The sequence below is a fragment of the Chinchilla lanigera genome, unplaced genomic scaffold, assembly GCF_000276665.1.
Source record: "Chinchilla lanigera isolate Chin_1 unplaced genomic scaffold, ChiLan1.0 scaffold00050, whole genome shotgun sequence".
NCBI lineage: Eukaryota > Metazoa > Chordata > Mammalia > Rodentia > Chinchillidae > Chinchilla > Chinchilla lanigera.
In genome coordinates this window covers 16,778,375-16,802,664 of record NW_004955451.1, presented here as the reverse complement: position 1 = coordinate 16,802,664, position 24,290 = coordinate 16,778,375, and the positions used below count along the sequence as shown (strand labels likewise).

The window sequence follows — 24,290 nt, the reverse complement described above, 5'->3', positions numbered from 1 at the left end:
CGGCCTAACCGAGTCACGAGCAGCCGCGGGCGGGACACGCCCGTCGCCCGGCGATCTTTGTCTCAGTGACCGCGCGCCCCCTTCCTGCGGTGACTCAGCCGCCCGGACCCCGCCGCCCGGGCACTTCCGGCTGGACCTTGGCCTCCCGCGGGGGCCCGGGCCTTGAACCTGGGGCGGTTGGAGGGCGGCGTGGAGCAGGTTGGCCCCGCTCTGCCAGTCCCGTTCTCCTCCTCGGTCGCTCTTCTCGGTGACCCGGACACCGGACACCTCTGAGTGACCAACTTTCTGAGCGCCCTGGGGCGCGGCCTCTCGAAGCATGTGTTTAGGGGTTCAGGGGCGGCTCCCGGCCCGAGCGGGGCTGGGGTCTGTTTCCCGGCCGCCCCTCCTCAGAGGCTTCTCCCTGAGTCCAACGCTGGCCCCACCCGCCCCGCGCCTGTGTCGCTCACTGGAGAGGAACGCGGGGGGAGGGAGGTGCAGCTCTGGGTGCCCGGCGGGGCCGTCCACCGCCCTCCCCACGCTTTCCGCCGGGTAAATACAGGAAATCGCAAGACTGTGATGTAAGGGCTGGATGGGGGCGCCGCTTCCCGGTGTCTGCGGGCGGGTCTGGAGTGGACCTGCAGCCGGTTAGGCAGGAGCCTCCCTCGGTGACAGCTCCTGCCTGCGGGGCCCCTCGTCCCACTGGCCGCCACCTGACCTGGCTGCTGCGCTGTCCCGGGTCTGCCGGGCCCGCAGGCCTGGTCCCCGCGCAGGCTTCCTTCCCAGACCCCAGCTCCCACCAGCAGCAGCAGGGAAGAGGCCCAAGCTGCCCCTGGTCCGGCTCTTCACTGGGGCGCACCGGCTGGGGGCGTGAGAGGGGCCGGTGAAGGTCAGAGGAGTCCTGCCCCACTCCCCCTTAGACCCCAAGCCTCTCCTTCCTTCCTGGCTGGAGCCAGGCCAGGAGTGGGCTGTCCCCCATCATGCTGGTCCTGCCCGTGGCCCCGGGTGCCAGCCTGCAAGGACCTGTTGTCTTCGTTCCTTCCCCTTCGGGGCCGAGGGGACGTGGGGTTCCTAGCCTTGCCCACTCTGGATCTGGCTGGAGGTTTTGTGGGTCCCCAGCGCTGGTGGCGTGGCCACACCCAGTGCAGAGGTCCGTGCGCGAGTTGGCCCTTGCCACCCGCTGCTGGTCTCTTCCTTGGTTACTGGACGGCGCCCTCCCTGTTACTGTCACTGGGACTGTTACCCTCCACTCTGGTCCCTGAGAGCTTGCCGAAGTGCTGAGTGGGCTTTTTCCACTTAAGCCTTGTAACTTCCCTACTTTGCAGATAAGAAAACCGGTTAGTTTGTTTGCCCGAGGTCACGCTGCAGCTATGGGTGGAGGGCATCACGTTCACCCCAACCTCCAGCCTAACTGTAGCTTCTTACACAACACAGAGTACGGTCTGTGAAGCAGAGATAAGGGCAGGGTCTACCTCAACACTGATGGAACGGTTCACTTTGTTTTTTGAGACAGGGTCTCGCTATGTAGCCCAGGCTGGCCTTGAACTCGCACTGATGCTCCTGTCTCGGCCTCCTAGAGCTGGGATAACAGGCGTGCACCATGTCCAGCCACAGAGCCCTTCTGTGCGGGTGCTTGGAACAGGCCCGGCCGCAGGGAGCATCAGGAAGCCAGGCTCTTGCGGGGACGCTGTTGTGACCTGGCGCAGTGCTGCTTCTCCGGCCACGCACTGTGCCGGACCCGCCAGGACAGGGGCAGGAGGAGGTCGCTGGGGTGACCGATGGCGCTCTTCTTCCTTTCCTCAAGGTCGGGGACCGGGTGATGGTGCTGACCCGGTGGGGCATGTGGCAGGAGGAAGCCACAGTCCCTGCCGCCCACACCTTCCTCATGCCTGAGGCCATGAGCTTTGAAGACGCTGCAGCCCTGCTGGCCAACTACCTGACGGCCTACATGGTCCTCTTCGACTTCGGCAACCTGAGGCCGGGCCACAGCGTCCTGGTACACATGGCTGCAGGTGACCGACCCCCACCTGCCCTCCCCTCCACGCTCCTCCCCAGCTCCCCGCCCCTCCCCTCAGGCTGGCTGGCTTGTTGCTATGGCAACACCAGGTGGCCTCGGCCTGTGGTGCCCAGAGGCTGCTGCGCGGGGTTGCCGTGGTAACACAGGCTCCTGGTCCAACCTGGTGTCCTTGGCAGCGTGCCCTCGCTTACCCTGCCCTGCTGTCAGCCACCCTTCCCTAGGGTCGGTTGTGCAAATTTGGGGACCTGGGTCCCCAGGTGGGCCGGAGCGCAGTCTCTGGGAGGCTCGGACCCAGGTGAGGCCCCACGCCCCCTCCTGCGGTGTTTCGGCAGGCGGAGTGGGCATGGCTGCCCTGCAGCTGTGCCGCACGGTGGAGAATGTGACTGTGTTCGGGACGGCCTCGGCCGGCAAGCACGAGGCACTGAGGAAGAACGGCGTGGCCCACCCCATCGACTACCACACGGCGGACTATGTGGACGCAGTCAGGAAGATCTCCCCCAGAGGTGGGCGGGCGGGCGGCTCCGGGCGGGAGAGGGCCCCGTGTGCAGCTCTTCAAGCACAGCCTGTCCCTGCCCTGTGACAGGAGTGGACATCGTCATGGACCCTCTGGGCGGCTCAGACACTGCCAAGGGCTACAGCCTGCTCAAGCCCATGGGCAAGGTCGTCACCTACGGTGAGCCAGCCTCCCAGCGGGTGGGGCGCGGGGTCTCCGGGTTCTGGACCCTGGGGCAGAACTGTGGAGAGGGTCAGGGTTGCGGGCAGTCCTGGGTCACGCATTCGGCTGCCTGCCTTCTGTGGGGCCGGGTAAACCCTGTGTCTGCTCCGCTCTTGTTGGGGACCATTCTGGGTACAACACTGGCCAGGCTGCCTTCCTCTGGTCCCACCCCAGGCTTCTTGGAGGAGGTGGATTTCCATTTAAAAAGCTGCTTTAGCCGGGTGTGGCGGCACACGCCTGTAATCCCAGCACTTGGGAGGCTGAGGCAGGAGGATCCTTGGGAGTTCAAGACCAACCTGGGCTACAGAGTGAGCTCAAGGCCAGCCTGAACTGCACAGTGAGACCCTGTCTCAAAAAGACAAAAAAAAAAAAAGAAGAAGAATACTGTCACTGTACCACACACGGGGCCAAGAAAAATAAAAAGTAAATTTAAAGATGAAGGCACCTGCTGAGTCAGCTAGGGTTAGGACCCTGCCTGCCCCGCCCTGGGACCAAGGACGATAGGCCGGGGCAGGCAGGTGCGGACTCAGAGAGCTCGGGTCACAGGTGCTGCTGTCCCTGTCCTGCAGGGGTGGCCAACATGATGACAGGCCCCAAGCGGAACCTGATGGCCATCGCCCGCACGTGGTGGAACCAGTTCAGTGTCACAGCCCAGCAGCTGCTGCAGTCCAACCGCGCTGTGTGCGGCTTCTACCTGGGCAGCCTGGAGGAGGACCCCGAGCTGCTCCGCGGTGTGGTGGCCCGGCTGCTGGCCTTGTACAGCCAGGGCCACATCAAGCCCCACATCGACTCCGTCTGGCCCTTCGAGAAGGTGCGTGTGAGGGTCCTGCCAGGAGGGCCCAGGCTCCCCAGGGAGGGTCCTCAGTCCCACTGTTTTGGGAGTCTGAGGCAGGAGGGTCCCAAGTTCAACTTCACCTTGGGTAACTGAGACCGTCTCAAAAATAAAAGGGGCTGGTGGTATAGTTCAGTGTGCAGGCCCTGGGTTTTATCACAAAAAAGACAATTCCTGGGGGGCAGGATATGGGGATCCCTCCGAGCTGGCTCTTGGGGGCCGGATGGCGTCGGGAGCAAAGCTTCCTCTCCCGTTCCAGGTGGTGGACGCCATGAAGCAGTTGCAGGAGAAGAAGAACGTGGGCAAGGTCATCCTGGTGCCTGGGCCAGAGAAGGACTAGTGTGGGCCCAGGGCCGCGGGGATGGGACCCAGAGGCGGCACCAGCCTCCCTGCCCCAGCCCTTCCCACCCACGCAGGAGCTGGGAAGTGACCACTTGGAGGTCTGGGCCCTGCCAGAGGACAGGGCAGGGAGGGAGGCTGCCGCTTCCGGTCCCCGCCCCTGCGCTGCTTTCGTGCCAAGGTTAACGCTCCCGTCTGTCCTGTGTGCCCCTGCCCTGCCTCGACTTTCCTCCAGCCCCGCCCAAGTCCAGCATGTGCCCACCCCTGCTGCCCATCAGCCCCCAGCTGCTTAAGCACAACTGGACATGTCCACCTCCGGGCCTCGAGGCTGCCTCTTCCGGGTGCCAGGAGCCAGCCCCGGCCTAGGCACGGCCCGAGTCTGGGGTCCCATGCCCGCCTGCCACTGAGGCCTTGCAGTCTGCCCTGGGTGCCTTCGTGCCGGAACCTGTGCTGCGAGGTGGGGTCCCGTCCTCGCCCCGCCTCGCCCCGCCTCGCCCCGCCTCACCCCCAGTGCTTTCCGCCCCAGGAGCTGGCTTCCTTCCCCCGTCCGCCCGGCTGCAGACTCCGTGCAGGGCGGGCCTGACGCCTCTGCGCCTGTCCTGGCCAGCGCTGGAGGAGGCAGAGGCAGGCAGCTTTCCCCACTGGGTACGGGTGGCAGTCGGGGCCCTGTCCTTTACGGGCAGGGACGTGGCTTGCAGCTGAGCTCCAAGCTTTGTCGTCATGGAGACAGCGAGCAGGAGGCAGGGCAGCTGAGGTGGGGCTGCTGCCCCCGCGCGGTGGCCAGGGAGGAGGTGGCTCATGGGCTGCACCCCACCACTGCCTCTGTGTTTGTGTCAGTAAAAAGCCAAACCCAGTCACGTGTGCTCCCTCCCGCCGCACCCCAGCTGCGTTTTGTCTGTGTCCCTCAAGGAGCCAAACAGGACACCGGCCGCGCGGCACACACTTTACTGCTCCCGGCCCTAGCCCGACCCCAGGGTGAACACGGCCAGGCCCCGCTCCCCAGGGGGCACCACGGCCACCGCGGCCACCTCTCCACCGCCGCACGTGGGCTTCTGGAAGTGGACTTCCAGGACGTCTCGCAGCTCAGGGCCGTCCAGGACGTCAGGGATGCCCAGTACCAGCACCGAGCAGGGCACTGGCTGCCATCGGATCTGTGGAGGGAACTGCAGCCTCAGCAGGAGGCTGAGGCAGGGTGGTGCCCGGGAGGACTGCAGGAGGGCGGGGAGCTGACGTAGGGTGCTCACCTTGGCCTCCTGGATGACCCCATTCATGTAGGGGGTGACTCTCAGTGGCACCTGCTGGCCCCCCAGTGGCACCTGGAACTGGCCGACCTGGCACAGGTGTTGGGCCACTGGGGACAGCAAGGGCAGCCGGGCATAAGCCTGTTCCTTCTGGGCCACAGGCGCCCGACCCCCAGGCCCCCGGGCCTCACCCCCCTCGTCAGCAAAGCCCAGCACAGCGCCGCCCGTCAGCAGCTCTCGGGTGTCCACGTCGCCGCCGCCGTGCCGGGCCTTGCCGAAGAAGAGCTCCAGCTTGTCCAGCAGCGCCTCCTCGGGCAGCGCCAGCCCTGCCGGCAGCCCGCTCACCAGCACGTGCTTCCTGCTGGCCGCGCTCGCCACCTGCGGCACACGGGGTCACCAGGGGGCTCCCGCGCGTCCACCAGGCCCCGCCTCCCGCCGCCTCACCTGCACGCCAGGCACCACGGGCAGCTCCAGCGGCCGCACGCGCACCCGCAGGCGGCACTCCTCCAGGGCCACCTGGTGCAGCTCCTGTCGCAGCACCTGCTTGGCCACTGGTAGGGAGGACAGGGTCAGTGCCGGCCCCACGCTGCGGCTCCACCCCGCGCCCTCCCGCGTGCCCCTGTGCACCTTTCGGGTCATCGAAGGTCACCAGGGCAGAGCCCCCCGGGAGAGGACAGCAGATACGCAGCTTGGAGACCACGGACCTGGCCGCTTCCTGGGCCTGCTCGGTGCGTCCCCGGAACTCCAGGGGGACCTCGGGCACCGGGAACGGGACCTGCGGGGCGGACAGGGGCTGACCGCAGCTTCAGGGGTGGGAGCGGATGGCCCCAAGCTGGTCTCTGGGTGTTCTGTGGGGAACACAGGCCAGGCCCATGCTGTGTGCTTTACATGCAAGATATGTTTTGTTTCAGTTTTCTGGTTTTTGAGACAGGGTCTCGCTATGTAGCCCAGGCTGGCCTGGAACTCACAGTGGCTCTTCTGCCTCAGCCTCCCGAGTGCTGAGATAACAAGCGTGTGCCACCATGGCCGGCCTTTGTTTGTTTGTGCGGTGGGGGGGGGTCCCAGGGCCTCGGGGGGACAAGGGCACTGCATCCCGCACAGCACTCACCAGGGCCGGGGCGGAGGTGGCCTGCTTTGCAGGTGAGATGGCTGAGGTTCAGAGTGCTCGAGGAGCACGCCGAGGTCACACAGCAGGGAACAGAAGCCCCGGCCCCGGCAGAACGAGGCCCCTGCTCTTGCCCGGACTCACCATCTGCCCCCTGACCTTGAGTTTGGGGGTGACCCTGGCCTCCCTTTTCAGCTGCTGGAGCTCCCGCAGCCTCTTCTTCAGCCTGGCCTGGTCCTCCAGGAGGGCGGAGAGGGCCTGGGGAATGGGAGAGTGGAACTGCAGCTGGCAGGCAACAAGCCCCGTCCCCGCCCCGGGCTGGCCCTGCTCTGTCCCCGGCATGGGTGGCGCCTCGCAGTGACTCCTGCAAGGGCAGCAGTCCCGCCGAGCTGTGGCTGCTTCATTCCTACAGAGCCGAGTGCAGCAAACAGGGACAGAAACCAAGCATGGGGGCTGGGGACTTAGCTCAGCGGCACAGCACCTGCCTGGCAAGCAAAGGTCGTGAGTTCGATTCCCGGTACCAGAAAACAAAACAAAACAAAACAAAAAACGAACAAAACAAAAACAGAAACCAAGCGTGGTGATACAAGCCTGGAATGCCAGCACTCTGGGAGGCTGAGGCAGGAGAATCTCAAGGTGAAGCATAGCCTGGGCATTTGGAGAGACCTTGTTTTAAAATTAAAGAGCTAACAGCTGGGCATGGTGGCACACGCCTGTAATCCCAGCACTCGGGAGGCTGAGGCAGGAGGATCCTTGCGAGTTTGAGACCAGCCTGGGCTACAAAGTGAGCTCAAGGCTAGCCTGAACTACATTTTTTTTTTTTTTTTGGTAGTAGGAATCAAACTCAGGACTTAACACTTGCCAGGCAGGCACTGTGCCACACAGCTATATACCCGGCCCCCAGCCTGAACTACACAGTGAGACCTTGTCTCAAAAAAAAAAAAAAAAAAATTATTTTGAGACAAAGTCTTGCTAAATTGCTAATTTCCCCTGGCTGCGCTTGAATTTATAATCCTCCTGCCTCAGCCTCCCAAGTAGCAGGATCAGGGGCTGTTGCCACCTGGGCTGGGCTGAACTTTTTATACGGATGGTGCCACTAGGCTCCCTGACCTCGCACCCCCACCTCCCTTACAGCTGGCAAGGGGCTGAGTGCCCCCCACACCTGGCCCCACCTGCCAGCCAGGGCTTCCCAGGGCACGCTGCCGCGTCCCCAGCCTGTCCCTTATCTGCCACTTCCACCAAGTGGCCTTTCAGCTGCCGTGATCTGGAACCAGTCCAGCGACACCACTGATGGCTCAGGCGGGAACAATCGCAGCTCTGTGGCCGGGGCTGGCAGAGGCCTCGCGGCTGCGGCTGGGAAGCTGCTGAATAGGGTCCCCTCCGACACGAGGGGCTGCTGGGACAGTCGGCACTCTGTCCACGCCACCTCGGTGTCCCCAGGGTCCGGAGCAGTCCCTGGTACACAGAGGCGTTCAGAAAATGTGTGTTGGGTGAGTGCAGTGAAAGGAAGGTGTGAGCCTGTTACAGAGAGCACTGAAGAAATCCAGTGTGATGCCGGGCGTGGTGGCGCACGCCTGTCATCCCAGCCCTCAGGAGGCTGAGGCGGGAGGTAGCTGTGAGCTCGAGGCCAGCCTGGGCTACACAGTGAGCTCAAGGCCAGCCTGAACTGCATAGCGAGATCCTGTCTCAAAAAGACCAAAAACAAAAAGGAAATGCTGGGCCGGGGATATAGCTCAGTGGCACAAGCGCCTGCCTAGCAAGTGCAAGGTCCTGAGTTCAATTCCCGGTACCAAAAAACAAAACAAAAAAAGGAAACGTTTTGTGGGGTGCGTGCAGTCTTCAGTCCAACTCCTCTCCCTTTTCCCTTCTTTAAATCCTGATCTCACCGCACACCTTGCTTGAAATTCTGCTTATTGAGATTTCCTTTCCCGTGCAGGGCATGGAACCCAGGCCTGGCACACTCTGGGCAGCGCCCCCCGAGCAGGTGCCTCCCTAGCCCCCATGAAACGATTTTTCCTAGGAACAAATTTAAGCAGGAGGTTTCAATTTGACATCAACAGGACGTGGACACACTAGAGAAGATTCCCGAGGAGGGGTAAGGTGAAAGGCGCAGTGTTTTTCTTTGGTTTGGTTTAGGTGCTAGGGTGGGGCGGTGTGTGTGTGTGTGTGTGTGTGTGTGTGTGTGGCCCAGGGCCTCCTGCATGCTAAGCGTGCACTGTGCTACAGAGCCACAGCCCGGGCCAGACTGTCTGGAAGCTGAGGCAGAAGGGTGGCAAGGTGCAGGCCAGCCTGGGCAACAGTGTGGTGCATTCAAAATCCAGCACTGCAGAACAGAAATAAGAGCTCAGGCTGGGCTGGGGTGCAGCTTAGCGGCAGAGCCCTGGGGAGCAGGCACAAGGCCCTGGGTTCCAGCCCAAGCCCCTAAACAACACACAAGGCCAATCCTGGAGGGACAGAGGGAGGAACGAGGGTGAAGAGAACACCCAGACGCTGTGGCTCTAATTCCACCCGGTGCCACGATGGGAGCCAGGCTGGGCTTCTGGCAGCGGCACCGAAGGATCATGTGCAAGCGGGGTATGAAAAGGCACGCCTGTCATCCCAGCACTCTGGGAGGCTGAAGCAGAAGGATCTCAAGTTCAGCTCAGTCTGGACAGTTTGAGAACTTAGTGAAACCCTGCCTTGAAATTCAGAAAGGGCTGGGGATGCAGCTCAGTGCTAAGGTTCTGAGTTTAATCCCTGGCACCACAAACAAAACAAACGCGGACAAACGTGCAGGAGCCCATTTCGAGAGGAAAAGGCCCACGACTGCAGCAGGGAGCCTGGCGGGGGCTGCGGAGAGCCTCCGGTGGGGCTCATCCTCCAACCGGGAAGCTGCCCTGTGTGCGGAAAGGGCCCTGGACTGGACACGGGCAGCAAAGGCAACCTGGGCGGTTCGAGCTCCTTGCTGGCTCTCAGGAGGGGCGGGCTGGCGCCAAGCCCCAGGGACCCAGCTCAGAAAGCAGCAGGTCGCAGGGCGTTTAGTTATTTGGTGGCATCGAACTTGGCAGTTACAAAACAGCCGCGCTTATCACGGGAAGGGCCAGAAGTCCAAGCACAGACGTCCCCAACTGTGACTAGAGGGACCCTCACTTTTTTTGACTCTGCAACGGCAGGAAAGTGACACACAGTGGGAAGTGAACTTTGTTTTTTTTTGTTTTTTTTTTCCGGTACCAGGAATTGAACTCACGACCTTGCGCTTGCCAGGCAGGCTCTGTGCCACTGAGCTAAATCCCCAGCCCTGGAAGTGAACTTTGAACTCTGACCCCTTCCTGGACTACTGATAAGTGACACAATAATCTCTTATGACACCAGGAAGTCATTCAATCCCAAGGGTAAAGGACGCATGCTATACAGAGGACGGTGTCACTAAGACAGACGTAGGCTATGTTAGGTGGATTAGATGCATATCCCCCCCCCCCCCCCCGTACCAGGGATCGAACTCATGACCTTGCGCTTGCCTGGCAGGCGCTGTGCCGCTGAACTAAATCCCCAGCCCCTAGATGCATTTTTGACTTGTGGGTTTTTCCTGTGTGGCCTTCTGAGACAGGGTCTTTCTCTGCAGTGTGGGCTAGCTTTGAAGTCTTAGCAACCTTCCTGCCTCAGCCTTCAGAATGCCTGGATCATAGGTGTGCGCAACCACATCCAGTTTAAGATGTGTTATTGAAGAGTATTTAAGGACCTGAGAAAACACACATTATAAGCCAAATAGCAATTTTCTTTAACAGTACCAGGGACTGAACCCAGGGCCTTTGCACGGAGTTACATCCTGAACCCCCCATTTTTTCATTGAGACAGGGTCTCAGTAAGTCACTAAATTGCCCAGGCTGGGCTTGAACTTGTGACCCTTCTGCCTCAGCCTCCCACAGTGGTGGGGTTACAGGTGTGGGCCACCATACCAGGCTCCTGTTTAGAGGCATCTTGGCTAAATTCTTAGGTGTTTCCAAACTTGTGGCCTCTTGCCTTGGGCTCCTAGTAGCTGGGATTACAGGCATGTGTCACAACTGGCTTTACCCAGCCTAATTCTTTTTTTTTTTTGAGACGGGGTCTCACTGTGCAGTTCAGGCTGACCTTGTACTCACTCTGTAGCTCAGCCTGGTCTTAACCTCAGTGATCCTCTGCCTCAGCCTCCCGAGTGCTGGGATGACAGGTGTGCACCCAGCTAGTATTCTTTTTTTATTTTTTTGGTACTGGGAATCAAACTCATGACCGTGTTTCCAGGCAGGTGCTGTGTCGTTGAGCTGTATCCCCAGCCAGGGCTAGTAATTCTTGTAGTATAATTTCTACAGTTTAACTCTCCCAGTGGGTATGTGGTGAGGAAGTTGAGGATCTTCCCATCTGAGGGGCGAGGAGACTGGGACTAGAACACTCACCCTAGACAGCCTCGACTTGCTGAGGCAACACAATCTGAACGAAGTATGATTTGAAATTTTTTCCTTTCGAAGGGTCTCACTATGCAGTCTAGGTTAGCCTTGAACTCACTGTGTAGGCCATGCTGGCCTCCATCTCGAGGGGAGCCTCCTGCCTCAGCCTCCCTCGGCTTCTTCCCACACTTTTGGACAGAAAACATTCCCAGGATAGAGCCCTTTGCTCCTGACAGACCAGGGGCCACAGAGGGTGAAGCGGAGAAGCCTGGACAGCGGGCGAGGCTGACCGCTCCACGGCGGGGCTGAGCGGCTGTGTGTCCCACGGGAGCTGCTCTGGGGCGGGCCCAACCCTGTCTTGTAGAGCAGAGGCGGGCTGAGAGCGGAACTTAGCTCCTGAGCACAGGGTTAGGTTGACAGGGAGCCGGGAGGTGTGGCGGGCGGCTTCTGCCAGGAGAGCCGGGACCCTTCTCCGGACGCGGAAACCCCAGCCTGCGGGTGCGGGTGCGGGTGCGTGTGTGTGTGTGTGTGTGTGTGTGTGTGTGTGTGTGTCGCGCACGCCTGTCATCCCAGCACTGGGGGCGGCTGAGGCAGGAGGATGGGAGTGCGAGGCCAGCCTGGGCTACACAGCGAGTTCTAGGGCAGCGCGGGCTACACCTGTCTCAAAAAAACCAAGAAAAAAGCAAATTCCCAAGCCAAGGCTTGAGGAGGCTGGGGAGAATTCTTGTGTTGGGGCCGGCCGGCAGGCAGGGGACCCCTCCGGGGAGCGCACAGCTCCCGTCCTCCCGCCACGCGCGCCGGCTCACTCACCGAGCTGAGGGTCCCTAGCGCTGGCTTGGGCTCCATGAAGGACCGAGGGCCCGGCGGGCCTGGCTTCCTGCAGCCCGGGTCCCGTGCCCCGCACGCTGCGGTGCTTGCACTTTCGTTTCCGCGAACCAGCCGAACCTCTCCGCCCTGGGCGGGGCTTTCTGCTCCTCCCTCCGGGGCTGCAGCTCCGCCCGCGCTCTGCTCCCAGGCCTGGCCCGGCCCGCGCTGGCCCCCGCGAACGCGAGAACGCGAGCGGCCGACTATTCATCAGCCGGGACGTGGCTCAGTCACGGCCCGATTCAGGAAATCAGCTCTGCCCAGGGTGTGGCCACGCACGTCCGAGCTTACCACTCGGAGGCCGAGGCAGGAGGGTCGTAAGCTCAAGGCCCGCCCAGGCAACCTAGCAGGATCGGACCCTCTGGATAGAGGCTGGGAGTGGGGTTGATGCAAAGGCCTCGGCTCCTCCCCACGGGACCCTGAGCAGGCAGAGCTGAGCCTGCCTCAGCCCGACTAGGTTGATTCCCTAAACAGCACTTGGGGTGAGTCCCTCCCTCCCAGGGCCTCTGCAGTGGGGCCGAAGCGCTGCGGGAGGCGGCGCGCCAGGCGCTGGGCATCGGGTTCGGATTCAGCAGGGCTCGCTGACCCTGGGACGGGGTGACGGCGCGGAGGCCGGGGTGTCCGGGCAGAGCTGCAGAGGCGGCGGGCTGCGCCCCGATTCCTGCGCCCCCACCCCTCCTCCGGAGACACACAGCGGGCCACAGACATTTTTTTTTTAATTTTTAATGATGGAAACAAAAACAGCTAAAAGCGGAGCTTCTGGAAGAACCACTTGTTCTTGCCGGTCTTGTACCTAGGAGAGAGCGCGAGGCAGTGAGGGAGACGCGCGCGGCCCGGGGCCGGGGGGCCCGCGCCCCGCGCCCGCACCCCAGCGGCGCCCACCTCTCCTCGAACTTGACCTTCGCCTCACGCCGGGCCTTGCGCTTGAGGGCCGGGTCTCGGAAGACGTCCTTGTTGACCACCGTCTTGTCCAGGGGGATGTCCACGGAGTACCTGCGGAGGGCACGGTCAGCCGGGGCGCTCGGCGGCGGGCTCTGACGCTGGCCCAGGAGCCCTGTTGCACACTGGCACCGGCGGCGGTCCAGGGCAGGTCCACGTGCTCCCAGCCACCTGCTCTTTTGGATTTTCTGGGGCGCTCAGTGGGACTGAAACCCAGAATCTGTGTACCCTGAGCGAGCAGGCCGGTGCGAAGCCACACCCCCACTCTCACCAAACTTGCCCTTCGGGACAGTCCAGAAAGACTTCACATTTCCGGGCTCCTCCTGCCTCAGCCTCCCAAACGCTGGGTCACACACAGGCATGCCTGGCCCTATTCGAAACTGGTAATTCCCGGCGAGAGGAGCACGGAGGCAGGCGGCCAGGACCCCAGGCAGGGGGCTGGAGGCCAAGGGGAGCCATGCCCGCAAGCCCGCGCTCCTGCTGCATGCAGAGCACGCACCGTGTGGGCATGAGGTGGTTGTAGTTGTACACCTTCACGAAGGACTTGATCTTCGACCTCTTGGCGATCTTCTTCTTGCCCATGGCGGCCGTCACTTTGCGGGGATAGCGGTCAATCCCGGCCACCAGAGCGTGGCTGTAGGGGCGGTCGGAGGTGCCGTCGTCGATGTTCTGCGCCAAGAAGCAGCAGCGGTCACACCCGAGGGTCCGCTCGGCCCTGTGCGTGCTGAAGGCGCCCGGGCCCCCAGTCACCGGGAAAGGTCCGAGGCACGCTGCGCACCCACAGTGCGGCGCTTACTCCCGGCGGCCAGGTGCGGGCAGAAGTCGCCGCAGCTGAAACTGGGGCGCTGGGCATTCGCCCGTCACACCGCTAATGAAGGGCAGCGCCAGGACGGGGCCACGCAGCCCAGCTCCGGCACCCACACCCGGGCGGGCGGAGGAGGGGAGGGCAGGCTGCTCTCGGGTCTCCACATCAGCCTCACTGGTGGTGGTCTGCGGCTGAAGCCCCAAAACCACAGGGAGACTGCAGCAGTGAGGAACTTCAGCGCCCCAAGCTGTGACCTTTTCTCACTTGAGACAGGGTCTCATCATGTAGCCCAAGCTGGCCTCCAACTCGCCGAGATCGTCCTGCCTCGGCCTCCGAGCGCCGGGTCGGCAGGCGTGCGCCACCCGCCCGGCTGCCGAGGGAGCTGCGGATGAAGCAGCTTCTCCCGTCGCAGGTCTCGGGGCGCAGCTGCGACCGCCCGCCCGGCCCCAGGCCCCAGCACCCGGCCCCTCCCGCGGCCCCGGCCCGCCGCCCCCCGCACCTTCACGATGACGGCTTTGCGTCCGGAGTAGCGTCCGGCCAGGACCAGCACCACCTTCCCCGGTTTCATGAACTTGCCCATGGCTGCAGAGGAAGAGGGGCCGCTCAGGACTCCGTACAGCCCCGAGCCGTCCCCGGCCCGCAAGCAAGCCCAGGATGCAGGCCCGGGACGTCAGGCTCCCCACTGCCGCCTGGCCCAAGCCGCCCGCGGGCTCTGCTCCCGGGACAGGACACGCCGAGAAGCCGCCGGGCACCTAGACACAGAACGCACCCGTGGGGGAAACCCTCGATCGCGGATGGCGGGAGATTAGGAGACCTTGCCCGAGCCCCTACCCACCGACAGCGCTGAGTCGGGTTACAGCGGAAAAGAAGGAAGCACACTTCCGCTAACCTTTGACCCTGTGTCGGCAACGTCACTTCCGGTCCCTCCCCTCAAGCCACTCTGTGTATGATGTTTAGGCTGTGTTGTGGGCGGGAAAGCAGAGCCTGGCAGGGCGGGCATTTGAATCAAACTTTATTAACAGCTGTACCCGTAGACAAGAGCAAAGGAGTCCTGTCTCCGGCTTTGGGAAGCGCACAGAGGGTGTCTCTGCCCTTGGACTTTCGGCTTTACTGTCCCGTCCTGCTCACTGTTAGCGACTGGGAGAGACAAAGATGGAACGAAGGGGCTGGGGATTTAGCTCAGCGGCACAGCGCCTGCCTGGCAAGCACAAGGTCGTTAGTTCGATTCCCGGTACCGGAAACAAAACAAAACAAAACAAAAAAAAGATAGAACGAGGGTCCTGGCCTCCAACCAGCCTGGCGATGTCCCCGCTGCCACAGTCCACACTATGCAGCTGCCAGGCCAGGTCGATCTGATTATACTGATTTGATCCTCACCATGCCCCAGGCGACAGCACTGCGCGGTCCCTGTCCTAGGCCGAAAGCACGGCAGCTCAGAGAGCGATTTCCGCACAGTCCGACAGCAGCGGTGCAGCTGGGACTCAGACCTGAGCCCTCCGACTTCCGAGCCGGGCTGCTGACGGTGCCACCGCACCAAGTGTGCCCGGCAAGTGTCCGGCGCTGCATGTGAGCCACAGAATGTTCAGTCCTCGCGACTCTGCATCTTTGGTCACTTTCCTCCTAGTTAGAGATGAGGGACTTGCACGCAATTCAGAGGATCAGTGAGTTGCCTACCCGAGAGCCACCCCAGTCCGACCTTGCGCAGATGATCCGTCCCATCTAGGTCTAGGTCTGAACCTGTCCAGTTTTCTCCCAAGTGAATTCCTTCCCATCCCTCATCAGGAGTACTTCCTGACGCCACCTTTCAGGCGGTTTTCCAGTTCAGATGGTGCCCCTATGACCCCCAAGAATCTCTGGCTCAAATTCGTGCACCTGGGGTACTCTCCAAGTCAAGAGGAAGACAAAGTGTCTCATAGTTCCTGCTCTTCAGTTTTTTTGTTTTTGGGTGGGTTGTTTTTTGTTTGTTTGTTTTGTTTTTTGTCTTTTTGAAACAGGGTTTGGCTGTGCAGTTCAGGCTGGCCTTGAGCTCACTTGTAGCCCAGGCTGGTCTCAAACTTGCAGTGATCCTCCTGCCTCAGCCTCACATTCCTGCTCTTCTGAACATGTAAAGTCCTACATGGGATTCATCTTGGGGAAGATATGGAGGCATCCCGGCATCCCCAGGTTTCTCTCTTTTTAGTAATTTTATTTACCAGTCTTTTTTTTTTTTTGATACCGAGAATCAAACTCAGTACCTTGTGTTTGCCAGGCAGGTGCTGTGCCTCTGAGCTATATCCCCAGCCCAGTAATTTTATTGATATATCTACTTATTTATTCTAGTTTGAGACAGGGTCTCCTTATATCGTTCAGGCTGGCCTTCAACTCCATGATCCTCCTGCCTCAGCCTCCTGAGTGCTGGGATTACAGGTGTGCAGCACCATGCCTGGCTGTGTCCAGTTGTTTTCTGCTTCTTTGGAACAGGACATTTGGAGGTGAAAGGGCCTCAAAGAGCAGCTGCCTGGGCTCTGTGGACAGCCCTAGTGGAGCAGTGGAGTTGGCTATGTGGAAAGTTCTCCCCACTGCTTGTCCCACAACACCACACTACCTGCCTCTGCCTCCATGGGCTCCTCCCAGCCACTTCACCTGCTCTTTTTTGGTACTGGGAATTGAACTCAGGGCCTTGCACTTGCCAGGCAGGTCTTGTGCTGCTGAGCTAAACCCCAGGCCCCATCTGCTCTTTTGCTCTCTTGGGAAAAAACAAAAACAAAAAAACCCAAAAAAACTTTGCAGTCACCTTGGGCTTTAAGCCGGTCATGTTTTGTAGGAGATTGAGCCCAGGGCCTCACTATGCTAGGCAAATGCTCTGCTACCTAAATCCTGCACAGCCCATCCCCTTTTATCTTCAGCGCTGGCCTTGAACTTGCGATCCTCCTGGCTCAGCCTCCCAAGCAGGTGGGTTATAGGTGTGCATTGCTTCCAGCAGGCTTGTACCATGGAGCTTGCAGCTCCGGGGGCTGCATTTCCACGACCGGTTCATGTTTCATAGCTGCCCAGATGCAGACTTGACTGCTCCCCCAACAAGGACAGCGCCTCTTCTCCTGCACCCAGGGTCGAGCAGGCAGCTGTGGTCTGGGATGCTGGCAGCATCCTCCCAGTTGCTATGCCTTAGGGTTTTGCCAATGCCCGCAGAACAATGCCTGCCTGCCCCCCTCCAGCCAGCCCAGAGCTCTGAGCTGAACTTTTGGCCGTTATATAGAAAACACTTTTCCCTCTTCAGAGAGAAGGTAAAATTGGAGGGTGGGTAAAAAAAGATAAATGAACCAGACCTAGAAACAGCACCATACAGTGAGGTGTGTGATAAAGAGAGCCTTTTTTTTTTTTTTTTTTTTTTTTTGAGCCCAGGCTGGCCTCAAACTCACAGCAATCCTCCTGCCTCAGCCTTCAGAGTTCTGGGCTTACAGGCATGTGCCACCAGGTCCAGCATCGAGACAGAGGATTTGGATGCTCTAGTTCAAATCCCAGCTCTTAGCTGGGCATGGCAATGCACACCTGTAATCCCAGCACTCGGGAGGCTGAGGAGAAGGATCGTTGCAAGTTCGAGACCAGCCTGTGCTACAAAGTGAGCTCAAGGCCAGCCTGGACTGCACATTGAGACCCTGTTTTAAAAAGGACAAACCAAACCAAACAAGAAAACCAAATCCCAGCTCTTTTGTCATCAGGAAAGCTAGAAATCAATGTCACTTCTCTGTAGCTGCTTCCTCTGCTGTGAAGCAGGGATACCAAGGTCCAATCTCAGAAGGCCTTAATGAGGATGACACAAATTGCTCCCGCCATGCCAGCCACCTTCCTCAGTGCTGGGGACAGGACCCGGGGCCCACGCACACGAAGCAAGTGCTCTGTGCCCTGCGCAGTCCTCCTGCCCGCCTGAATGCACAGGAGCTTCTGTGACACGTGCAGGGTGAGCCCAGGGCTGCGCCCGTGGCTTCGTCTGGGCAAGACGCCAGTTCCCAAAAGGGCCGCGAGGTGCCACTTCTGAGAGCAGCACATGTGGTGTGGAACTGTGTCAACCTGGCTTGGCGGCCACCTAAGGATCAGGAAGGCAAAGCTTTGGGTGTGCCTGGGTGTGCCACAGAGGCACGGCCTTGGGCACCCCATCGGTCCCTGGCCCCTCCCTCTCCGATGCTGCCCCTCCTTTGCTTGCTCTGCCAGGACCTTCAGCCACGCTCCGTCTTCCTGGAGCTGGCTGACCACGGACGAGTCCCCTGCCACCATGAGCCAAGTCAGACTTCGGCTCTTTGAGCGGGTGCCAGGTGCTGTGTTCCGAAGACAGGAAGGTGATGGATACAGGATGGGACTGCAGGACCCAGCAAGGGGGTGATGACGTCCAGGACGCTTTATAGTGAATTTCTTCAGGTAGAAAGCCACACCCCCCCAGCACACACCACTCCCGCCAGATCTGAGCAGATCACAGCACAGGAAGCAGACAGCTCTTGGAGCCCTAGGACCTGAGTCAGACGGGGACGAGGCTGACGGGCTTAGGAAGCAGAGCCCAGGGCTCTCTGCTCTGCACAGTGGCTACACAAAATACCGTGACTTTATTGGCAATCACAAACGCATCGTTGTCACACTTCACACTTACGAGTTTGTGGTGCTGGGGACTGGACCAGGCGAGCACGCTGCCCCCAGTGACATCCCTGACCCCCTACACCTGCCCTGTTTACAGGGACATGGGACCAAGTCTAATGAAACAGCAATAATGCAGCTTAAATAAGTAACATGTTGCTGATTACAATTTAAATTAAAATATACATCAAAGTGCACAAACCAAGCGGAGCCGGGCCCGTGTGAGCTGAGTGACCGTGAGGACTCACAGGTGAGGGCCCACGGGCGCTCTGCAGCCAGTGTCCACGGGGACCTGCCGCAGTTCCTGTCCCCACTGCAGGACCGACCAGGCCATCAGACCTGCGCCTCCGTCCAGCTCCAGGACAAGCAGTGCCCGGCGGTCGCTGCCTGGGACGCACAGCGCGGCACAGGAGGCAGACACTTGAGTGCTGAGGGCTCGACTGGGAAGCGGTCTGGGGTCTCCTCACTTCCTGTCTGGGGAGCGCGGAGGACCCGGGGTCAGACACTGGCTCTCTTCCCACTGCACCGCGGGCTCCCTTATCCCACTCCACCATCCCCTATGGAAACACAGCTCCCCCGCGCCCCTGGTTCTGCAGGCAGCGAGGGCGGGGTCTGGCTGGCACTGGAGCGGGGTGGGGAAGCAGCGCTCAGCCAGGACTTTCTGCTCCGGCCCGGGCTCCTGGGCGGTTCAGATGAGGGGAGCCCCAGCACCACCGACAGGCACCTCCGGCCTCAGGAGCAGCAGCTCAGTCCTCTGTGACTGCCCCAAAGACCCGCGGCTCTAAACACCAGGCGTGGGTGCCGGGCTTGGCACGAGCTGTGCCTGCCACTGATTCCTGAGACGCAGGCTCAGTACCACGGGCACACGCCGGGGCAGAGGCTGTGTCGTTCTTGGAACCCGGGAACCCAGGTGCTGTGCGGAGGAGCTCCGCCCCCTCCCAGCAGGAGGGCCTGAACCGTGGGGGCGCCGAGGGGGAGGGCCGCGGACACCGTGTCACCACGCGGGTCCCACCCGTCTCCCGTCCTCAGAAGGCATCCTTGATGTTCTTGAGCTGGCGCACGGCCAGGTCCACGGGGAGGCGGAACTGGAGGCTGCTGAGGCGGCTGAGCAGGGTGAGGGCGCTCTCAAAGCCCGTGTGGGCCATGTAGCTCCAGGGCTGGTAGTGCGGCTCGATGAGGGTCCCCGACTTGCAGATGAGGTTCACCCAGGACACCAGGCGCTGCTCGTTGAGCGCCATACACACCAGCGCCTTCAGCTCGGAGTCTGCGCTGCGCTTGAAGGGGTCATGCTCAGTCAGCACCAGGTGGATGGCGCTCAGCAGACTCTGCTTAGGGGTCACCGTGGCACCACCACCCAGGGGCAGGGCGAAGGCCTGGGACAGCTTGCGGGCAGGGGACTCCACGTAGGCACGGCCGTTCTTGGCATGGTAGTACTTCACGAAGAGCTCCCAGGGGTGCATGGCCTGGGGGCCTGAGGACAAGGCTGGCAGCAGGCAGGCCAGCGGCGCCAGGACCAGGCTCGCCCCGGGGGATGCGGCGTGCAGCCCGTGGGCCAGCAGGTCCCGCACAGCCACTGTTAGCTCCTTCCGCACCACCGTGGTCAGCTCGTCCCTGGCCCCCGGAGATGTGTCCTGGAGGCCGCAGGCGACCGTGTGGTCCTGTGGCTGCTGGTGCAGGGCCAGCTGCTTCACCCTGTCCACCGACGCCTCCAGCCGCTTCAGCAAGGGGGCGTAGTCCCTGTCGGCCTGGCCCCTCTGCCACAGGCTGGGCGGGATCTGTCCTGTGGCGCAGCCGAACTGGCTCACGGCGAAGATCTGCAGCACGGCCAGCAGCCGGCGCGTCAGGTGCAGCCCCGACTCCTGGGCGTGCTTCACGCCATGGGCCTTCGCTGTTTGGGAAGGACAGTGGCTCATCAGCAAGAGGCCTTCTGGGTCTCGCTGTATAGTTCAGTCTGGCCTTGAACTCACTGCAGAGCTCAGGCTGGCCTTGAACTTGCAGCAGTCCTCCTGCCTCAGCCTCCTGAGCGCTAGGACCACAGGCATGTGCCACCATGCTTGGCAGAGACTGAGTTTTGTTTCTGCCCCACAGCACAGGTGCCACATGAAGGTGGGGGCCACCCGAAACGGACCTGGACTTTTCAGGTAATGACACCAGCTGCAGCAACGTAGACTTCACATGCCATACAACGCACCTACTCACGGCGCGCACGCCTTGCAAAGCTCGCACTCTACCGTGCAGCCACACCCGCCCGTGGTTTCCGGGTGTGCACTCACGGTTGGAATGTCTGCATCACCGGCCCAAGCAGCCCTGCGGCACCAGCGTGCGCCGCTCTACAGCCCCAAGTCAGTGCCCATGTGCTTCTGTCTGGTGGCGCCTGCGCCACACTCACCTGAGCTGCTTCCCGGGGAGCCCCGGCCGCTGCCCGGCCCGCCGCAGCCGCCTGCTGCCCTCCCGCTGGCCTCGCACACGCAGGGTCTGCTGCCGGTCTGCAAGGGGCTTCCTGCTTCATCTGCAACCAGGAGATATGAGAGGGGGCGCGAACGGGCACCGGCCCGGCAGCAAACCTACAAACCCCGCCTCCTCCGCCGCGGAGGCGGTGACTGCACCGGGCAGGGAAGTACTTGCCGGGTAAACGCAGCACGGGCCACCCTTTCACAGGCGCCCAAGACTGGAGGTCAGCAGCCTGCCGCTGGACAGGAGGCCCCGAGGGGCCAGGCGGGGATCCCAACTGCCTCTAAGCGCCCTGGCCTCCGCGCTCCCCCGCCCGCTGACCTTGGATGAAGCTGATGAACATCTCCAGGTCGTGGATCTGGGTCTTCAGCTGCTCCACCAGCTGCTCCTTCACGCGGGCCGGGCTCACGATCTGCGTCACGGCCGCGTCCACGCGCTGCCGCAGCTCCTCAGTGGACAGCGAGCCGAGGTCCTCGCTCAGGTTCATGTCCAGTTTCTTTATCAGCTCGTCTATGATCACCTGCCGACACCGCGACACTGAGCCACCACTGGGCAACAGCGAGGGGGCAGAGCTCGCTCCTGTTCTCCTTTTTTTCTGAGCCAAGGTCTCGCTGTGCAGCCCTGGCTGGCCTCAAACTCATTATCTTCCTGCCTCAGCCTCCCAAGTCCTAGGACTACAAGTGTGTGCCACCAGCCTGGCTTTTTTCATGCAGTTGCCTAGCTGGGTTTGAACTTGCCCCAGCCTGCTGAGTAGCTGGGATGAGCGGCGTGCACCACTACACCCAGCTGGAAAGGAACCTCACCAAGGCTTCTACTCTTAGGGATGAACAGGCGCCCTCTGTTCCTCCACGAGAGAAACTGCCACTCTTTTTTTGGAGCCAGGGTCTCGCCTTGAACTATGTAGCCTACGCTAAGCTCAAACGTGCATCGATCCTCCTGCCTCAGCCTACGATTACAGGCACGCAACACCACACCCGGCCATACTGCACATCTTTATACTGTGCCACTCAGCTGTCACTCAGTGCCAGTGTGAATAATCCACAGTGGCTGGCGATCCAGAAAGCTTCGTATTTACTTTCTCTAAAGGCTTTCAAGAGAAGCCATATTGGAAGGCCAGCCTTAAACTCCCAGGCTCCAAAGATCCTCCTGCTTCAGCCTCGCACATACACCACCAAACCCAGCTGGGATGACTTTTCCCAATGTCTGGTCCTTCTAGCTCTTCTTGCCCTACTCTAGACAATGAAAGGAAAATCTGTACGGAACGTCAGGGCACATGGCAACCAAGATATCCCAGTGACGCCAGGATGCAGATAACCTGGCCTTCCCCATGTAGCAGTGAACGGTCCCCTCCATCAGGGCTCCTGGAGACAGGCTGCCCGAGGGCGTGGGGAAGGGCTGGCCTCGCCAAGGTCACTTACTCGCTGTCTCTCCAGGACGACGGACTGTGGCAGGGAGTCATAGCTGCCCTCCTGGTAGGCGAACGTCTCCAGGTCATCAAGCTGGCTCTTGAGCTGCAGGATCAGCTCCTTCTGCCTCTCCCGCTGGCTTTCCAGGCGCTCCCGCTGCTGCTGCTCGCTCTAAGATGAGAAGGTAGCTGAGTCTATTTACAGACCAGAGCAGTGTGGCTGGGGACGCGCTCAGTGGAGGAGGGCTTGCCTCCCACACCCACGGGCCTGGCGCAGCCCCAGCACCAGACAGACAAAACGCTCAGGTGGTAATGACCAGACAATATTGCTTCCAGGATACCCGGATGGGTGACTCAACTCGTGAGACAGGTTCAAGAGCAAGAATGATTTTTTTTTGAGACAGGGTTTTACTGTGTAGCCAAGGCTGGCCTCAAACTCACAGTGATCCTCCTGCCTCAGCCTCCTGAGTGCTGGGACTACAGGCATATGTCACCACACCAGCTTGAATATTGATTTCTTATACGTGTATTTTCCTTAAGAAAACATCTGCCCATCATTGGCAATTGGGTCTAAATACAATGGGGCCTTTTGTTAAGACTACTTCCTGTTTTTCAAAGGTCTAGTTAATCTAGAGAAAACTGATCTTGACCAAAACGGCCTCCCGGGAATGAAACATGCCAGCTACTCCTCAATACTTTGTGCAGTGAAATTCTGCAGACACAGGCTGGGGACACAGCTGAGCTGTACAGCACTCGCCTAGCATACGTCAAAAAGGAGAAAAAAAGGCATTCCCAGGTGTAACACCGCATTTGGAACTAGCCATCTGTACGATATTAAATTTAACCTTAAAATGGTACTTACCAAGCCCTCCAGAGGTAAGGTAGAGAGAAAACAAACAAAAAGCAAAAGATTAACTTTTTGGTCACATATTTTAAAAAGCAGCCCGCTGGCTTCAGCTTTGCTCTGCAAGAAGTCTTCTCTTAGGACGTCCCCCCACCCTTTCTGAGCCTCATCTTTCTCGGAACCCCAGGACCCTTCCTCCACGAGCAAAGGCCTCTGTCTCCTCTAAGGGCTCACTCCCTCCCCTGCACTTCGTGTTCGTCTCCCCAGCTCAGGCCCCGCTCAGCGATCCACTGCTCAAGGGCTCGGGCGCTGACCTCAAATCCCTCGTGCCCAGTGCAGCGGCCGGCACAGGCAGCTCTCGGTACTATTTGTTGTGTGATACTCAACTAACTGAGGTACAGAATGGCAACTTTCAAACGCCGGACTCTGGAGGAAGTTGTCCAGCCAGCCAAGGACAGAGAACCAGGGAAAGAGGCTTGGTTTTTGTTTTGTTAGTATTCCAGCCATAAACCCTGATCCTGTTTCCCTGACACCCTGTGGACTCTGTCACCTGCGATAGCGGCTAGAGTGTGGCCAACCAGCTCCACAGGAGACAACAAGGGCTCTGGCGCTGGGCTGGAAAGAACAGGTGCCATTCCCCGTATGAACGAAGCTAAGGACCGGTTAGGGAAGCACGCATGTGGGAGGAAGCCATGGGGAAGATGGAGCACACTTTCTTTTTAAAGTGTTATACTATTTCTGAAAGTGAAAATGAACAATAAAACGGTGCCATCACCACAAAGAACCTCTGGCGTCATTTGCTCCTGAGCAGGGCCCGGCCACAGTCATTCCATGGCTTCTCTCTTTTTGTCTTTTTGAGATAGGGTCTCCCTATGTAGTTCAGGCTGCCACTGAACTCACTATGTAACCTGTGCTGGCTTCCAGCTCACAGTGATTCTCCTGCCTCAGCCTCCTGTGTGCTGGACTTATAGGTGTGTGCCACCACGTCGGCTACGGTTTCTATCTCTCAGTGTGGTCATCTGAGGTGGCCGCTCCTGCCTGAGAAGCTTGGGTCTGTGCAGCGAAGGGTGGGAAAGTAAACACCGGATTGCTGGGGTAGAGTTCAGATGAAAATAAACAAGCCAGTATCTACTACTGATACGTCTTCCGCGGTAAAACCAGTCTGAGTGAGAAGAGAGCCACGTGCGGGCTGTAACTTGCAAGAGCAAGAATGTGAAAAGCAGCGCCTCTCAATCTCACCATGGACCACACTGCTCTTCCGGGGCCTCGAGGCCGCTAAGGGAACAACTTCCTGGTGCAGCAGAGCTCCATCAGCGTTAGCACATTCGCACAACCGGGAGTCGCGGACCTTCTGGCTACTAGGAGACCCGGCTGACGGCCAAAGCTCTCGCTCAGACGAGAGAGTGTTAAGACTTAACGGCTGTCCAGGTTCTAGGGAAGCATGCGAATTAACCTGAGTTTCCGCGGGTTCCGACTCACTTTCCTCACTTGCTCATTCTCCCCATCAGCAAAAGCGCGGGGCCGCGGCGTGGACCGAGCGTGTGCAAGGCCCTGGGCTCCACCCCGCACCAGAGGTGCTAAGGACTTAGTACTCCACGCCGCACAGGCCAAGCGGGAGCCCGGCGGTCTCGGCTGCCGTCTCCACGCGCCTCACGTCCTCACGCTTTCCCAGGCCTCTGTCCTCCGAGAGCCGGAACCCGTCGCCCGTCCCGGACACACCCAAGGCCATGCGCTCGGTGGCTCTGCCACCCGCAC

At 60.4% G+C, this 24,290-nt stretch overlaps 4 protein-coding genes across 5 annotated transcripts in view; 1 reads left to right on the top strand and 3 right to left on the bottom strand.

Moving 5' to 3' along the window:
* Positions 1–1,780: 1,780 nt before the first annotated feature.
* Positions 1,781–4,732, top strand: Vat1 (vesicle amine transport 1; the record flags this gene model as incomplete). The annotated part of the gene is given in 5 exon segments (XM_013519246.1): positions 1,781–1,988; positions 2,326–2,496; positions 2,577–2,666; positions 3,278–3,519; positions 3,800–4,732. Coding segments are annotated over 5 exon segments (792 nt in total), but the record flags the coding sequence as incomplete, so codon positions are not given.
* Ifi35 (interferon-induced protein 35) lies at positions 3,672–11,667 on the bottom strand. Its single transcript, XM_005394494.2, has 7 exons — positions 11,436–11,667; positions 6,385–6,483; positions 5,748–5,895; positions 5,565–5,671; positions 5,312–5,498; positions 5,124–5,230; positions 3,672–5,030 (listed from the first exon to the last, which is right to left on the bottom strand). Exons 1-7 carry the CDS (start codon positions 11,469–11,471, stop codon positions 4,839–4,841), a joined length of 876 nt encoding a protein of 291 aa, XP_005394551.1. The 5' UTR covers positions 11,472–11,667; the 3' UTR covers positions 3,672–4,838.
* Positions 11,668–12,196: 529 nt separating this feature from the next.
* Positions 12,197–14,160, bottom strand: Rpl27 (ribosomal protein L27). 2 transcript variants are annotated; one of them, XM_005394492.1, is made up of 5 exons: positions 14,069–14,160; positions 13,733–13,815; positions 12,928–13,097; positions 12,372–12,482; positions 12,197–12,282 (listed from the first exon to the last, which is right to left on the bottom strand). In XM_005394492.1, the coding sequence occupies exons 2-5, from the start codon at positions 13,811–13,813 to the stop codon at positions 12,234–12,236; spliced, it is 411 nt and encodes a 136-aa protein (XP_005394549.1). In that variant the 5' UTR covers positions 13,814–13,815; positions 14,069–14,160; the 3' UTR covers positions 12,197–12,233. The 2 variants fall into 2 exon arrangements, with proteins under 2 accessions (XP_005394549.1, XP_005394550.1); XM_005394493.2 differs by having other exon boundaries at positions 14,003–14,114.
* Positions 14,161–17,788: 3,628 nt separating this feature from the next.
* The window catches only part of Rundc1 (RUN domain containing 1), a gene marked incomplete in the record, with an annotated part of 7,529 nt that continues 1,027 nt past the window's right edge, over positions 17,789–24,290 (bottom strand). Inside the window, 4 exon segments of the mRNA XM_013519241.1 lie at positions 17,789–19,723; positions 20,225–20,344; positions 20,608–20,806; positions 21,705–21,863. Coding sequence (XP_013374695.1) covers positions 18,861–19,723; positions 20,225–20,344; positions 20,608–20,806; positions 21,705–21,863 — 1,341 coding nt within the window.

Coding starts and splice junctions, on each gene's coding strand:
- Ifi35 (XM_005394494.2), bottom strand. CDS start 11,471: ATGGAGCCCAAGCCAGCGCTAGGGACCCTCAGCTCG. Junction 5,499..5,564: donor CCGTGGTGCCTGGCGTGCAG/GTGAGGCGGCGG, acceptor CGTGTGCCGCAG/GTGGCGAGCGCGGCCAGCAG. Junction 5,231..5,311: donor GGGCTTTGCTGACGAGGGGG/GTGAGGCCCGGG, acceptor TGCTGTCCCCAG/TGGCCCAACACCTGTGCCAG.
- Rpl27 (XM_005394492.1), bottom strand. CDS start 13,813: ATGGGCAAGTTCATGAAACCGGGGAAGGTGGTGCTGGTCCTGGCCGGA. Junction 12,483..12,927: donor AACCACCTCATGCCCACACG/GTGCGTGCTCTG, acceptor TGCCCTCCGCAG/GTACTCCGTGGACATCCCCC. Junction 12,283..12,371: donor AAGGTCAAGTTCGAGGAGAG/GTGGGCGCCGCT, acceptor GCTCTCTCCTAG/GTACAAGACCGGCAAGAACA.